Genomic DNA, 16,301 nt, shown 5'->3' with positions numbered 1-16,301 from the left:
GTTCGAGCTCTGCATCGGGCTCTGTGCTGACAGCTCCGAGCCTGGAGCCTACTTCCGATTCTGTGTCTCCCTCTCTCTCTCTGCCCCTCCCCTGCTTGCGCTCTCTCTCTATATATATAAAATCAAAAATAAACATTAAAAAAATTTTTTAAATGTTAAAGTAACTGATGGGTCCAGTTTCTGTTGGAGATGGTGGAAAAGCTCTAGCAACATAACAGTGATGGTTACACGACACTGCATGCACCTAATGCTGCTGAAGTATACACTTAAAAGTGGCTGAAATCAATTTTATGTTATGCATATTCTGCCACAGGTTTATAAATAAAAATTTAAAAATATTAATGCACTCTTAGAATATATGCCAAGTAAAATAAGTTATTCATTCTGGAACAGATTGGTGATTTGCTCCTTAGTTGAACAGACCAAAAATTAGATAATGTGTTTCTTTATGAAATAAAGACTTCTCGTTGTTGGGTGCCTGGGTGGCTCAGTCGGTTAAGCATCCGTCTTAGTCTCGGATCATGATCTCACGGTTTGTAGGTTTAAGTCCCCCATTGGGCTCTGTGCTAACAGCTCAGAGCCTGGAGCCTGCTTCAGATCGTGTGTCTCCCTCTCTTTCTCTGCCCCTCTGCCACTTGTGCTCTGTCTCTTTATCTCCCTCTCTCCCTCCTTCCCTCTCTCTCAAAAATAAACATTAAAAAAATTTTTAAGCAATTTTTTTAACTTTTGGGTTTTTTTAATTTATTTTTGAGAGACAGAGCGTGAGTGGGGGAGGAGCAGAGAGAGAGGGAGACACAGAACCCAAAGCAGGCTCCAGGCTCTTGAGCTGTCAGCACAGAGCTCAATGCGGGGTCGGAACCCGTGAACCATGAGATCAGGACCTGAGCCGGAGTCGGACGCTTAACCGACTGAGCCACCCAGGTGCCCCAACATTAAAAAAAATGTTTTTTAATCTATTTTAAAGACTTTTTGTTACAGACATAAAAGCATATGCCATATTTCACTTTATGGTTTTATCAAAAAATTGGATTTTACTGATGAGGAAAACTCGGGCTGCAGTGCGCGATCCACGTCTGTGGTCAGCATTGGGTCTTTAGCAGATTTAACTCCTGCTCAGAAAGAAGCCTGTTCCTTTTATCGAATCCTGTTGTCTGAATGGCTGTGTGAATTTTACCATTGTCTAAATTACCCCCGTAGCCAGCTTGTGTTGTCCTGGAGATTCAGGGAAGAGTTAACAGAAAACCCGAACGGTTCTTGAAGAAGTGCTGTGGCAGCAGAGCCGCCCCCATGCTCAGCCTCATGGGGAGACCAAGGGAAAGCCGTGAACAGATAAGTCCCTACGAAATCCTACAGATTAGCCCAAGAAGTCTGCCTCCCACGTCTTCCAGTGGTCAGCACTTCTTTCTTCCCCGTTGGATTTGCATATGGATACAATCATTTACATCGTTTTTTTAATTAGGCCTAAAAATACATGGGAAGTCTCGAGGGAGAGAAGTTTCGAAGGTCTTGCACAGAAACTGGCAGAGGAGGTGAGGAAGGGAGCGACCACTGGCTTTCCTGACACTTGCATTCCGTTCGGATGTCCTTCCAGTAGCTCTGTCCCTCGCTGAAAAATCTTTTTCTGATGTACTTATTTAGGTGATGTGGCAGCCACCGTGGTGACAGGTGTTTGGGTCTTAAAATGATTTACAAAAAAGCAGAAGGGTATTAAATATATATATAGTAAATATATATAAAGCTTATTCAGACAGGCTCTGATTGTAGAAAAATCTGATTTTACGATCAGAGCCTGTCTGAATAAGCTTTAGAAACTGGAATTAACTCTTTCTTTCTTTCTTTTAGTTTGTTTGCTTACTGTATTTTTTTTTTTTTTTTTTTTTTTTTGCTTATTTCTTTATTTAAATCCAAGTTAGTTAACATATAGTGCAGTAATGGTTTCAGGAGTAGAACCCAGTGATTCACCACTTACCTGTGACACCCAGTGTTCATCCCAACAAGTGCCCTTCTTAATGCCCGTCCCCCTACCCACCTCCCCTCCAGCAACCCTCAGTTTGTTCTCTGTCTTTGAGAGTTTCATAAGATTTGCTTCCCTCTCTGTTTTTATCTTATTTTTCCTTCCCTTCCTCTGTGTTCATCTGTTTCGTTTCTTCGACTCCTGAAATTAACTCTTTCATCCCCAGCTACTGTATAGACTGTGGCAGAAACTTAACCAAATTTGTTAAAAAATAACTGTTCTCCAGTGGCCTGAGAGTGCAGCTTCCTACCAGGTGCACCTCACAATGAAGAATTGCTCGGACACAAAAAATCCGACATTTCTCATTTGTGTCCCACCTTTAAGCACATCCTGGACCAGATCAGATAGGCAGTTAGGGGGAAAGATGCACAGGGGTGAAGAGTGCCTCTCGGTGAGATTGTGCTTGGACAGGGAGGAAGGGGAGGAGGTGGATTTACCTGACGACGTTGTTTCCAGCTCTGAAAGGTGAATTCCGTGCTTTGTAAACGTGTGATTTTTAATTTGCAGTGCTCAGCGACCCCCAGACCAGGGCCATCTATGACATCTATGGGAAGAGAGGCCTGGAGATGGAAGGATGGGAGGTAAGAGAACCTGTGCATCTGGCGTCCCAGGAAAGTCTTTAAACATCTGCAGAGCACCAACCCCCTGATCCCACAGCCTGGGACCACGTGCTTGAGAATACTGGAAGCCGCGAGAGTCCCTTCCTGGCTTCATATTTCGGTGTAAGAGATGACTTCTAGGCTTGGCTATGCCTCTGCGTACCTCCGTGTGCTCAAGCAGGTCAGCCATCCAGCTTGTCCTCTGTTTCCTAACCTGTCAGGTAAAAAGCCAGGGGCATAGGCTGTACCAGTATTTTCTAACCCCCGGGAGGGAACAGGCTGGTTGGGGGTCTGATGGAAGACAGTTTCCGTAGGGGTGCGGTTCTGTCTCCACACGCATTTCCTGCCACCCTCCACCGTTCTGTGCCGCTCCCTCTGCCCCAGGTTACGAGTGACTGCATTTGGGACATGTTTGTGTTGGTAATGTGCTGTACGTGTGAGCAAATGGAAACACAGAAAAGTTGACAACTACTGGATTGAATTGCCCAGGAGGAAAAATGTTCCCCTGGCAGCCATGCTGTGTAAAAACAGTTACTCACATTCACGCAAGCTTCCGTTCTCCCTTTGCTCTGTCGCTGACTAGTCACAGAGCCTCGAGCAGGTCCATGTTACGAGTGCGGGGAGGGGGAGGGGCAGCACGAGGATCAGATGGGAAGATAGGGGAAGATGAATACGAAAACCAGGGGGAAAACCCTTAAGTTGCTGTAAGAACATATAGGTGTTAGTACTTAATTTCATTAAAGAAACTTGGGTTTTGACGCCCCAGAAATTGTAGGAGGCTGTTAATGTTAAATTGGTCATTGTTGATTTCTTTCTCATCACTGTATAAATTACCCCTGATGTTCTTGTGGTATTGAATCTCAAGCCTGTAAGCCTGTCTCCTCTAACTAGCATTAAAACCTTCTACAGACCGTGGGATAAAGAGTACAAGAGAAGCGAGACAGCTTCTGGTTCCCTTTCCACTGCTGCTTAATATTGGTGGCTTGTGGGCCATGTTCCACCCGTGGCCATGTTTTGGTTGCCCACGCAACAAATTGTAGTCGCTATCATTTAAAACTCGGGACATTTTGCATAAAAGTCCGGTTGTCTGTCTTCTCTTGGAAAAATCAGAAAATCTGGTAGCAGTGTATCTGACTTCCCCTGCGAGGAACAGCAGTCCACCAGATCTCCTGAGCCTCTGCCCTGTGGGCAAGGCTGTGCCGTCGGCCCTCCCGACACTTAGCACCTCCCGTGGTCTTACATCGGGCCTGCCCTTCATCCTCGTGTCCTGCCTGGCTCCAGCAGGCAGTCGATTTCTGGCCTTTGGTTTGATGGAAATAGCAGTGCTTCAGGTCACATTAGCTCGTAGCAAAGCGTTAGGTCTAATAGCTAAGCATTTTTTCATCCTAAAAGGAAAATAGAATCTTGTTGTATTTACTGACTTTCTCCTCACCTTGTGTCCACCATGTTCAAGCTCCCTTGTTTTTTGAAGACGTGGGTCGGTTATAGTGTTTCGTGGTAGCAGTCAGCGCCGCAGAAAGGCTGCAGACTTCTCTTACATGCCCCTCCCTTCAGAGTCAGGGTTGTTCATTCCCAGCAGCATCATCCCAACTAATGGAGCGGTGGGGTAACATCTTCCTGGCAAAATATTGTGTTGTTTCCTATCACCAAACCAAATTATCTCCCTATTAGCAACAAAGCAAAACCGCATGCACAGTAGTGATTATACAAGTATGTAGGCAGTCATGGATGGTGAATGGGTAAGTTTTTATATGCATATATTTTAGTAAGCTACTTTAAGAAAATCAAGTTCTCATCGATCAGAATTGGCTTTTTTTGCATTGATTCTAAGCCTTCACTGAATATAAAAATGACTTCAAGGAAGAACACCTGAAGATCCCCTCCCAGATGTGCACTAAGAGATGTATCCGTGTCTAACACATGAGGGGAAAATTGAGCCCCTCATTCAGGCTGTGAATGAAGAGTCTCAGTGAACTCTGGAGCGCTCTGTGGGGCTGGCATCGCCACTCCTAAGAGGAGACCCCTCCCGCTGCTGGCTGGTTCACACAAGGACTCTCCTGCATCAGTCAGAGCTGCTTCCCCAGGGAGGAAGCTGAGTTCCCTTCATGCTGTTGCTGGTGTTATTTTCTAATTGCTGATGGTATCCATTTGCCCCACATCTGTTAGTCTGAACAGATGGGGTAGTCGCCAAAGGGTGCTGTCAGAATCCTAGCGCCTTCAGTCCAGAGATGTAAGAGCCCACCCCAGGCGTAGTGGCCACTCCCTGTCCAGCAGAGGGGTCACCCCCTTCTTTTGGTGGCCGCTGGGGAGCAAATGGGAGCTTGTTCGGGCTGCACTAAGTACCCTGCATTCAGTCATTAGGTAAGTTTTCATTCCTTGTTTTTGTCTTTTTCTTAATGTTTATTTACTATTGAGAGACAGAGACAGAGCATGAGCATGGGAGGGGCAGAGAGAGGAGGAGACAGAATCCGAAGCAGCCCGAGGCGGGGCTCGAACTCACAAACCACGGATCATGACCTGAGCCGAAGTCGGACACTCAACTGACTGAGTCACCCAGGCGCCCCCCCTTGTTTTTGTCTTTCAACCTTCAAGAGGCTTTGTCATTCTCCGGCAGGATTCCACGGGAACGAGATGCAGAGGTTCAGGCACACCCACGTGCAAAGCCAGCCCTTTCAGTTTTCCAAGTTGGTTAGCGGGTTTGTGTGGATACCCACGTTGGAAATGAGATTGGCTTCAGAGTGGCAAGGCTCACCCTGAGCTGGGAACGCTTGGTGGTGCTCAGTCTGCTAACAGCTCGCCAGCAGAATGGAGAGCACATGCCTCAGTAGCCCTGGCAAGACAGTCCATCGTGTCCTTTGGCCCAGACCGTTCACTGTCTACTTTTGTCTGCAGCCCCTTACTTTGTTCTTATTTCACTGCTTCCGCTCTCTTAGACGTCAGTCTTACCGTGTCTAAGAAGGTAACCTGCATTACCAAGAGCTGCAGTGTGGCCAAGATCATGAAAACAAAGGCTTGAAAGCTCTCACAGACCAAGGAGACAGGATGACTGAATGCAGTCCCAGAGCCTAGACCGGATCCCCGAACAGACAAGGGATGCGAGTGGAAAAACTGGTAAAATCCAGAAAGTCTGAGTTCAGTTCACGGTAGCGCACCAAGGTTGGTTTTGAGATTTGGCAGCCGTCCCGTGGTTACGTAAGGTGTGAACATCGGGAGAAGCTGGGTGAAGGGTGTACAGGAACTTTCTGTACTATCTTTGTCGTTTTTCTAAAGTTCTAAGTAATCTTCTAGAATTATTCCAAAACAAAAGTCAGGTAGCTAGAATCAGAATTTTCAGACCAGACGGTACCTCGGGAATCCTGTAGTTTATAGCAGGGATCTGAAGTGAGAGATCAGGGGACCCCCGCTGAGGCCACCAGGAGGTTAGAGGCAGTGTGGGACAGTCCGCTTTTCGCCAGGCTGCCTTGCTTTTCAGGGTCCCTGTCCCCTCTCCCACAAGGGAAGTCAGTCTTCCTGGCTAACGCAGGGACAGAACTAGTTGGTGAATGGATGGTTAAGGCGAACAGTCCAGGTGTGTGGATTCACGGGCTGCACGTGATACGCTCTGTCATCGAGAACGTCTGGTATTTACCAGCTGTAGTGCCATTCAGGAAGGTGTGCTCCTGGGTGTACAGGAGGGCACATGTCTGAGGGTGACCAAGATGGAAGACGGTGACCTGCCCCTAGCCTGGTCTTCCTCCGTCCCCACCAGAGTGCACACCGTGTGAAGGAGAGCATAAAGGCCGGGGGCCTTGGAAGCTGGAGCGAGACGCCCTGCCCGGCCCCTCACTGCTCGGGAGGTGCCAGCCGTCCTGACTTTGCAGTTAGCTCTGATTATGCGCCAGCTCTTTGCCAAAACTCCTGTAAAATTGACTAGAAATGGGATGACTTAACCCCTGTAGAGCATCTGCCTCTTCAGTTCACCAGGGAGTGTGGGAGAGGGAAAGGGATTTGTACCTATTGATCCAGCCAGCAGAGGTGAGGCAGCTATAGAGTTTTTGAAAACAAATCTTGTTCTGCTCTGGCCTCTGTGGAGCCTGACACTTTCTGGTCTTAATTCCTGGAATCTTACGAATCTATTTTAAAAATACCAATATAGGGGCGCCTGGGTGGCGCAGTCGGTTAAGCATCCAACTCTCGGTTTCGGCTCAGGTCACGATCTCTCCACCGGTTTCGTGAGTTGAAGCCCTGCATTGGGCTCCGTGCTGACAGCGCAGAACCTGCTTGGGATTCTTTCTCCCTCGCTCTCTGCCCCTCCCCCACTCGCACTCTCTCTAAATAAATAAATAGATAAACTTAAAAAAAAAAAAAAAAACAGTATAGAGGCACATACACCACATACACGGAGTCAGTGTCGCTGGGTAAGTCTGGCTGGTCAGACTCGTGCTCAGTCTGCACTCTCAACACCAGCGTCCCGTTGGGCAGACTACTCGGCGTGAAGCCTTTTCGTCCAGGTAGAACAGCCCAGTTGCTCCGGGACCCGTGGAGGGGGCTCTTCCGCTTCCCATCCAGACCCCCTTGGCCGTGGTAATGCGTCACGTAGGTCGCCACTGGTAGGTTCCATAGTCACAGGCCCACCGAATCTGGGTCCCAAGGTCACAAAGAATTCCTAAAATATTTTAAATCCTTTTTTCCTGATCCATCTTGACCTTCACGGTTAAATGGAATAGTTGATTACTTATATTTCCCTGAAGCTCTCTTGTCTTTATTTTCTGTGATGAAGGGAGAGGCTGACAGGACGCGGGGGCGGGGGGGGGGGGGTGGCGGGGGTGGAAACTGAAGCACTGAGCCTCACTTCCGCTCTGTCCAGGGCAGGGACTTCAGGTGGGTGGGTGCCTCACGCCCTCAGCTTTGGAGAAGTAGGTGAGTCAGTTAAATACAACCAAGGGTGTTGTTGTGAGGTAACGAAGCAGTCACTGGCGTGCCATTTAGGACTTTCATTTGTTCTTGGATGGTTTTTAAGTGTTCTATTTTATTTTTGAAGTTTATTCATTTGAGAGAGAGCGAGTGCACACATGACTGGGGCGGGGGCAGAGAGAGAGAGAGAGAGAGAGAGAATCCCAAGCAGGCTCCGCACTGTCAGCACAGAGCCCGACTCGGAACTTGATCTAATGAACTGTGAGATCATGACCTGAGCCGAAATCAAGAGTCAGACGCTTAACCAGCTGAGCCACTCGGGCACCCCGTGTTTTTATTTTAGAATTATTGATTACATCTGGTTATTAGAGGCAGAAATGCTGTTCTCCTTATTTTTTCCTCTTTACTTCCTGAAAGCATAGTAAACACATTTCTCAGTATGCTTTTGGCTAAGCCAGTTTTTGTATTTATTTTTCTATATTGCTGAATGATAAAATAAAGGGACACAGAACCTAGAACGTGACCCGGTTTATGTGAGAATGCACACACACATACATGTATGCACAGAGGGTATCCAGGAAGATGCATTAAAAACTAGATGTCAGCCTGGGAAAAGGAGGATGGCGGAGAAGAGGGAGTGAGCTATAGGCCAATTGTACTTTTTTCCTTTATATCCTTCTGTACTATTTTGATTTTTTGCTGTAAGCATGTATTTTTTTTAAACAATTTTTTAAACTTGTGATTTCCAGGATTGCTTCTTCTCACATCACCTCCCTTTTTAGCTGTTCTGTGAGCAGCCTCTCGAGGCGCCTCTGTGTTTCTCCCACTGATACAAGGAATGTGCTCTCTGGGTTTGTCCCCCACCCATCTCATGACTTTGTCGGCCTGCCCCCACTCTCGGTGTTTCTCCCAGGCCATGGCATCCTGGACCCCTAGAAATCATGTGGTGCCGTTCCCTCTTTCAGAGATGTGGGGCCTGAGGCCCACGGTGGCCTTTTCCTGCCTCTTTGAAATCTCCATTTTGTGATGAGCTAAGAAAAGCCAAAACGGAACGCCTTATTTTCTCATAGACTTGTCATTGTGCATCCCTGAGTAGTATTGTGGACTGCCTTTTGGTACCTGAGTACTGTTTTATGCTAAGGCCCATCTGGCATCATACATTCTCAGGGTCGTATCATATTGAAGGGGGAAGAGTCCCACGGTGTAAAAACGCCCAGGCCTGATGGCTGAAGCTCAGAAGGCATCTCCAGCGATGGCTCCAGCACCCTGGGGAGAGATGACAGAGCAGTTGTGAGCACCTTCGTCCTCTGCTTTCATCTTCAACGTTTATTACTGGGCTGGGACTCATTAGGAAATTTAGACCACGAGACTTAAGGCAACGTATTCTCTGTAAGATTCCTGCAGCGTCAGAGAGAAGTTTCCCGAAACGAAGGAAACCACGCTTACGTCTCTCTGGAGAGCTGAGGGGAAGCATCGCCTTGGGGATGACCGGAGGGCAGAGCTGAGCGGATACGACCCTGAGCCTGAGCTCACCAGGGCCTGGGTCCGTGGGAGAAAGGCTTGTCGGGGTGTCATTGCTGCTCTCGGAATCCCAGGGCGAGGAACAGCCGGACCTGGGCCACGCGAATGCGCCGCGTTAGCGATGTCCACTCTTGGTGTATGTTTTCCTCGCTTTCTGGGTCCTTAACTGCCTCTTCCTCCTGACTGTGCCTGCAGGTTGTGGAGAGGAGGAGAACGCCAGCTGAAATCAGGGAAGAGTTTGAGCGGCTGCAGAGAGAGAGGGAGGACAGGAGGCTGCAGCAGCGCACCAACCCCAAGGTAAGCCGGGCCCATGGCAGTGAGGATGGCGTAGGCCTCATTGCCAGGCGGCAGGCCTGAGGTCAGTGGTGAGAGCGGACCGAATTGGTGGAACAAAATCGTGCGTATTTTATCTCAGAGCAGCCTCTTTCGGGAGAGCAGCTCCTGGTGGCTTTCGGCTCAGGACCTGGAGAAAAGTGTCTTGAACCCTTGAACCGTGTGCAGGGAAGACCAAACCCATCCCGAGCCGAGGAGACCTCCCAGGCGGCAGCACAGGCAAGGTCCCTGAGACCCTTTCCTGCAGTCGTGCCGCCCAAGCCCTTGGTGACAGTCAAGGGACACTGTCAGCAGCCACCTGACCCTGCTCCGAAGCAGCAGGACTCCCTGCAGCACTGGGGGTGTGGGACGTTTCCAAACTGCCTTACGCGGGGCCCCGGCTCTGATCTGCCTGGACACCGGTGCTGTGAACACCAGTCACCAGGCTGTTCTGGCAACGAGGTGACCCCCCTTTAACAACATCAAGTCCCCAAGGGAGTTTGAGTCCCGTGACCTAGTGACGGGCCCGAGTCTGAGAGCTACTTTTCGGTCCTGTGGATGATACCTTTTCCTCTGATCTGTTAGAGAAGCAGATTGTCCAGAGTGCACGCGCCAGCCCCGTGGCAAATGGGGTGTCTCTGTCAACTTGAGGTGCCGGTTGTGTGAATGTCTAGTCGAATGTGGCCCCGGTGTCCTGTTCGGCTGCACTTGACAAGGGCCCTCAGCAGCCGGACTCCCTCAGTGTGGCCCGATGGCCTGGCAGGCAGCCTGAGATCTCCTAAAGAGAAAGAACAGAGGCTGGCTTACAGCCCGGGCATTGTGATAATATGAACTTCTGATCAAGTACATTCTAGAAAGGGGAATTTTTTTTCAAGACTCCTACAGCGTTTAGAGGACCGTATCTTCAGAACACTCCCATCTATTTGAAGCCTGCATTTCAAAGTATATTTATAAATGCCGACACCTCTCCTTCCTGCCCAGCCTCCCTGCAGCAGATGATGGCGTCAGTGGTGCGGGGCCGTCTTACGGTCGTAGGAGAGCAGAGAATCGAAACGCTGGCTGAACCGACTCGGGGCGGGTGACACGGTGGGGAGCACCAAAGGTCTGTGCGGCGCCCTGAGCCGTGCTCGGGGGTTCCCTTCGCGGAGCCAGTGCTCAGGGCCACGCGCCGCGGGAGGTCTGGTTTGAAAGTCGGTGTCGGCAGATGGAGTGAGGGTTGAGGAGACGGGGTGGGGCCTGGCGGGAGCAAGCTGTTGCTGTGGAATCTTTGCCGTTCTGGCTGGAGTTATGCTGCATTCCGAGCAATGAAGGGGAAAGAGAACGTCACAGTAGCCTGAGCCTCCGTGTCCTGCGATAAAATTGGCCATCTGGGTGCGCGCAGTGATTGCTTATTGGGATTCTGTGGAAACGTGTCTCCGGGCCATGTTTCCGTGGAATGAGAGAGCACAGCTGTGACCATTTCACACAAGCGTGCGAGTTATTGTAAAATTCCTAATACTTTGCTACTTCCATAAACTGCTTCCAAATAAATAAGACATTTTCTATCCAGAAATAGTGAGTGATAACCAGATGTTTGGCCATGCCGCATTTTGAGGAGAGCTTTTATTCCATTTCTGAGGGTTTTGCTTTTCATGATGAGTGGAAAGGTTTGGGATGTTCTCATCCTAAGAAAGGGGAGATCTCCTCTCTTAAGGCCACAGGGGAAGGACACTGCCGATGACCATCGGGCTCAGCACCTACCTGTTGTCACAGGGGACTGGCAGGCGAGCACATTTGTGGCACTGCTGTCTGAGACTTGGATGGGCATTTCTCTCCGTTGTTACCAGTAAGAGTTTGTTGGGCAGGGATCTGCCGGTGGGATGTATGTATGAGAACGGGCAAAGAGGTCAGGTGGGAAAAAATGGTAGATGGGAAATATTCCGACACGGTGATGCGGGACCCGAAGCAAAGCGCGTGACCTGTGTTTAGTTTTCTCATCCGTAAAACGAAGCCGCCTGACCTTCCTGACTACCGTGCGAAGTTGGGAAATGATTGAAACAATAGGAAATAGGTGTTAATTTATTGGAAACAGACAAACGTGCTGGGTCGATGCAAAGTGGTACTCATTAGGTACCATCGAGGTTAAGAACTTTTGTTTTTGTGTCTCCTCCAGCACTGCGTGGGAAATACTTGGTTTGGTCAGGTAGTTCTGGGCCCATTTGGGTTTGGATGGGGTCTGGCAGTTGGGATTTCAAAGTGGCCCTCTGACAACACCGTCAGCCTTCTCCCGTGGCCTTGGCCTTGTGGTGTCTCGGTGTGGCCAGCTACCTGTGAGGCTTGGTGTGTGTGAAATGAGCTTTGGAAAGCACAGTGGTGCTTAGAAACGATGAGCGGAATCCCCAGTTCCCGCGTGGGAGCCACACGTGTACACGCACACTCACACACGCACAGACGGCCAGACGCCAGAGGCAGCACGATAGTGCTTTCCACCTGGAGTCCGGAGCCCTGCACTGGGATTCTGATTCCACCCTCTTGTTCTGGGCCCGAGGTCAGGTCACTTCTCCAGTCTTCACTCTGTTTCCTCTTGGGTGAAATGAAAGGTTTGCCACAAAGCCCACTGCTTGGGGTCAAGAGACTCCAAAGTCCTTAGTCTAATTGCCCCTGTTTTCTGTCTTTGCTGCGTGAGAGTAGAGTCGTGTTCCCTGCTGGAAAACGCGAGGCTTGGGTTGCTGGTGTCCTGGGATCTCCCAGGCCCTCACACTGAGCAGGCGTAGGGGGTAGTTTGCGGCTCCTCCACACCGAGTGCGCCGTGCGTGACTGGACTCTGACTGGACCGCCATGGCCACCCTCCCTCCCTCTTCAAGATCTTGGTTTTATTTGCTTAATCCATCGACACGTCTTGACTTTCAGAGACTTAAGATGATGCAGTAGGGTTGTTCTGTGCCATGTTCACTTCATACTGATTATTTTCATTCCTTTCTTTGTCAATGCCCATAAACCTTCTGTCTCTCTGACGGCAGCCACTCTGGGAGTCTAAAGATGACAGGTCTCAGGCAGCGCAGTCGGGACTTTGTTACTGCCTCCTAATGAACTTGTTCCCATCCCGTGTGAAGCACACTGTTAAGTCAAAGAATGTTGGGGGGCTGTCACTATCTGCCTCTGGGGGTATGGACTGCTTGCTTTCTGACCCCTTTACATAACAGTTCCTGGAGATCGGCACATTATTTCCTGGACTTTCCATTCTCCTTTCGCTGTACAGAGCTTAACGTAAACTCCCTGGCAAGACCTCCTTTCTGATTTTAGAAAGGCCAGCTTATTGGTTTGGTTCCTGTAATAGCTTAAAAATAGAATCCAGCTGTATCAGGAAACATTTAAAAAATGTATCAAGGAAGACCTATAACAGTAAAAATATTTTTAAATCCCAGAGTGTTTTCATAAAGACACAGGATTACATTACTCAATTATTTTTAAAGGGTTTTTGAAAAGCCGTGTTTCACTTGCCATGGCTAATGATTATAGGCATCCGAATGAGCCTGTGGCTATGACTTCAGTCTGTTCGGTGGAAATGACTCTGATGTCATAAACTGACTCGGCTTCGCTGACAGGAAAGTCGTACAGAAGAAAAGCTGTTCGAGCCCATATGTTGGTTGCGCTCAATGTCAGGAAGGGGCGACGTAATGTGTGCAGAAATGGGCAGCTGTCGAGAGTGAAGAAATTGGGAAGTTGGCACGGAAGAGGGGACCGAGTCCGAGAAGGCTGTTGGATAAAGCAGAGCTTTTGCAGAAGAGAAGGGCCGGCTGCTGTCCCCATCCTGGTGGCATAACCACTTAGAAACAAGGCGTCAGAATTAGAGACTTCAGTTTATGCAGGGAGGGTGGCCCAGGGGGGTGGCGTCCTTGGAAACTCTGGTAAGTTTGAGATTGATCCTCCAACATGAGAGAACATGGGTTCTGACTCTGATCCCAGAATGAATCTGCAGAGACCATCTCACAAGAGCCACCATGGGCTCGTCGGCTATAAAACAGGCAAACTGCACAGTGCCTCTTAAAGCAATTGCCTCTTTGGGTGGAATTTTCAGTTAGTAATTGAGAATGCATTTGACAGAAATTTCTCACATTATCCTTATGGCCAGATAAAATACAAACATGAAAATAATTCAGAATGAAACATTCCTGGCTGAATGGACACCTGATTCTACTCAAAGAGGGTTGATTAATGCATCATCCCCATCCTGGTGAGAAGCTTCTCCTCATGGGAGAAAGGCTGTAACTTGTCATGCTCAGAATTTCTGTGAATGATGTCAGTGAAGATGTGTTTGTCATATTCACAGGTGACCCAAGGCCGAAGGACAAAACCAAGATTCTAAAAGATCCCAGTGAACTAGAATGGCAAGGTTAGACGTGCTAGCTAAGAGAAGGGGAGACGGGGAAATGGTGGTCTTTATTTGACTCAGTGTTAACAACAGTTTAGAGTATTTTGCAGGTTGGGAATGAGTACGATAAAGATGATTCATTTATTCACAAAGCAGTTTAAATTGGGTGCCTGTGAGGAGCCAGATCCCGTGCCAGATGTGGACGTGCAGCAGAGAATAACAGACAAGACCCTGCCCTCTTGGGTACTAGCCGAGAGAGACAATAAACACAATGCATCAAGCATATAATACGTTAGAACGTGACCGTGCTATGGCGGGAAGCTAGGTCAAGGTCCGGGGGGAGGAAAGCAATTTGAAATAGGGTGGTCAGGCCTTGCTGAGAGGATAACATTGGAACAAAGATGAGACAAGTTATCCGTGTGGATATCGGGGAAGAGCCTTCTGGATGGAGGGAGCAGCCAGTGCAGAGGGATACTGGATCTGGTATGTTCGACTAGAGGCAAAGAGACCAGTGTGTCTGGAACAGTGATGGTGGAAATTATTAGCAGCTGAGGGCCAAGAGGCACATCTCCATTTCCCTGTTGAAAAGCAGCAACTGGCCTTAATTTGTGACAGTTCGAGAGAACAGAACCGACGGCACGGAGATGATTTTGGCTCCGTCTAAGGAGCAGTGAACGAGGTGGGCTGCTGGGGGCTGAAGGAAACCGCACTTTCATCCACCATCTCGTCCCAAACACAGAGCAGCAGGGACCTGCATCTTCCAAGTGGGGGGAAGGGGGGCAGTTATATAATTAAGATAAAAATAAGTTTTCCCGGCTGTTCACAGAGCCAGTGTGGGAGTGGGTGCCAGGCCGGCGGGTGGTGCTCCGTCCCGGCTGGAGCGCTTTGATGACCTCTGGCGGTCTCCAGGCCCTGCCTGGGAGTCGTGGTGTCCCTTGGTTATGTTAGCTCCTCCTGAAGAGGAGGCCTCTGAGACTCCGCGGCACAAGAAGTCGACGGATTTTTAAATACGCATGTAAGACCTTCCTAAGATTTTAATCATTTTTAAGTAGATGCTAGTTTTGCAGTCTAAGGTGTGGGGAAATTTTTTGCAGGTTTTTGTGGTCAGAGTAATACGCGTAAGTAGTTTACGAGTCGGGTACCAGGCTTACTGCAGAAACAAGCAGCCGCCCCTCCCAGCACCCGTCTTTCCCACCTGACTCCTGCCCCCACCCCACCTGACCCAGGAGGGACGTGCCTCTCCTGCCCCCTGAGCTCTTGCTTGAGACGTTTCTTCTGTATTCCTGAGTTGCAGGTTTACACTGTTCTGTTTTTCCGGTTTCCCCCGGTCAGTAAAGATAAGGATGCAGTTCCCCAGCATCCTTGTCCACCCAGCGCGGTTATAATCGCCCTTGGGGTTAAGTGAAGGTTCACCAAATAAATGCTCAGCTGAGCCAGGCGGGTGTACCACGACTACCAGACCTTTCTCAAAAGGCCTTTTCCTTACGGTGTTAGTAACTCTCTCTCCCCCTAGGTTCCTTTGACGAGCTTTCTATAAATCTGTCACTACTTGTTTCCAGACTGTTGGATTCAACCTTCCCCCTTCCATCGCACTCCTTAGATACTCTCACCCATCCTGGTGGCACCCCCCGCCCCCAGGATCCCCGCTTCATCCTCCCTGCTCCCATTCCAGTCTGGACCCTGCTTTCCAGGACTGCGTACAGCTGGGGCCCCAGGACTTTCCTCACCAGCTTCCTAGGAATGCCTTTTCGTTCAGTCAACGTCCTGAGCTGCACCAAACAGAACCTCCCTGTCCTCGAGGAGCTCGGAGGCCCAACCCTTTCCTGGGTTGGCTTTCCGCCTCCCTGTCTTCCTGATTGATCCTTTTTTGGGCATCCTCCAGTAGCTCATTATAAAAGATGCCTGGAAGGCAAATTTCTTTGTCCTTTTTTTTCTGCTCTAAGTCTTTTAAAAGAAAAAATAACGTAAGGACTACGCATATATACACATACAAAGGATTACGTGTAATGTATAAACCGTAACAGGAGTGAGGAACATGTAGGACTCCACCGCCTGACCCCAGGACAAGAGTACTGCCCACACCTTGCATCCGCTTCCATGGCCCCCGCCTGCCCCACCTCCCTGCCAGAAGGAAACACAATCCAAATGGCCATCCTTGTGTTGCTTTTTTAAATTTTGCCATAAATTGTGTGTATGCTTGGGGCGGCCTGGATGGCTCAGTCGGTTAAGTGTCCGGCTTCGGCCCGGGTCATTGATCTCAAGGTTCGAGCCCCACACTGGGCTCTCTCCTGACTTTGCAGAGCCTGCTTGGGATCCTCTGTCTTCCTGTCTCTCTGCCTCTCCCCCACTCGTGCACGTGCTCTCTCTCTCTCTCTCCTAAAAATAAATAAATAAGCAAAAAAAAAAAAAAAGGATGTAGGCTTAAGTAATACACTGTTTGGGTCTTATTTTTCAGCTTTATAAAAATGCTACCATGCTATCAGTAGTCCTCTGGGACTTGTTTTCTACCCACAACTCATACTCTTTTGGAGTCTATGTGCTTCTCGTGAGGCTGTGGCTCGTTCATTGTCGTTGCTGTAAACCAGCTCACCCACCCTCGTTTCCGGGGTTT

The 16,301-nt window shown here is 49.2% G+C and overlaps 1 protein-coding gene across 2 annotated transcripts in view; it reads left to right on the top strand.

The window, feature by feature from the left end:
• Positions 1 to 16,301, top strand: part of DNAJC11 (DnaJ heat shock protein family (Hsp40) member C11) — a 71,381-nt gene that overhangs the window by 25,908 nt on the left and 29,172 nt on the right. The window contains exons 1-3 of one of the 2 annotated variants that reach the window (XM_043573681.1): positions 1,417 to 1,529; positions 2,522 to 2,595; positions 9,223 to 9,324. In XM_043573681.1, the coding sequence (XP_043429616.1) occupies positions 1,472 to 1,529; positions 2,522 to 2,595; positions 9,223 to 9,324 (234 nt within the window). In that variant the 5' untranslated portion in view covers positions 1,417 to 1,471. Of the gene's footprint in view, positions 1 to 1,416; positions 1,530 to 2,521; positions 2,596 to 9,222; positions 9,325 to 16,301 lie in introns of those variants that run through there. The other variant, XM_043573680.1, reaches the window with a different exon arrangement.

Source organism: Prionailurus bengalensis, chromosome C1, assembly GCF_016509475.1.
Source record: "Prionailurus bengalensis isolate Pbe53 chromosome C1, Fcat_Pben_1.1_paternal_pri, whole genome shotgun sequence".
Classification (NCBI taxonomy): Eukaryota; Metazoa; Chordata; class Mammalia; order Carnivora; family Felidae; genus Prionailurus; species Prionailurus bengalensis.
The sequence above is the reverse complement of the archived record's forward strand: the minus strand, read 5'-3'. Positions and strand labels throughout refer to the sequence as shown.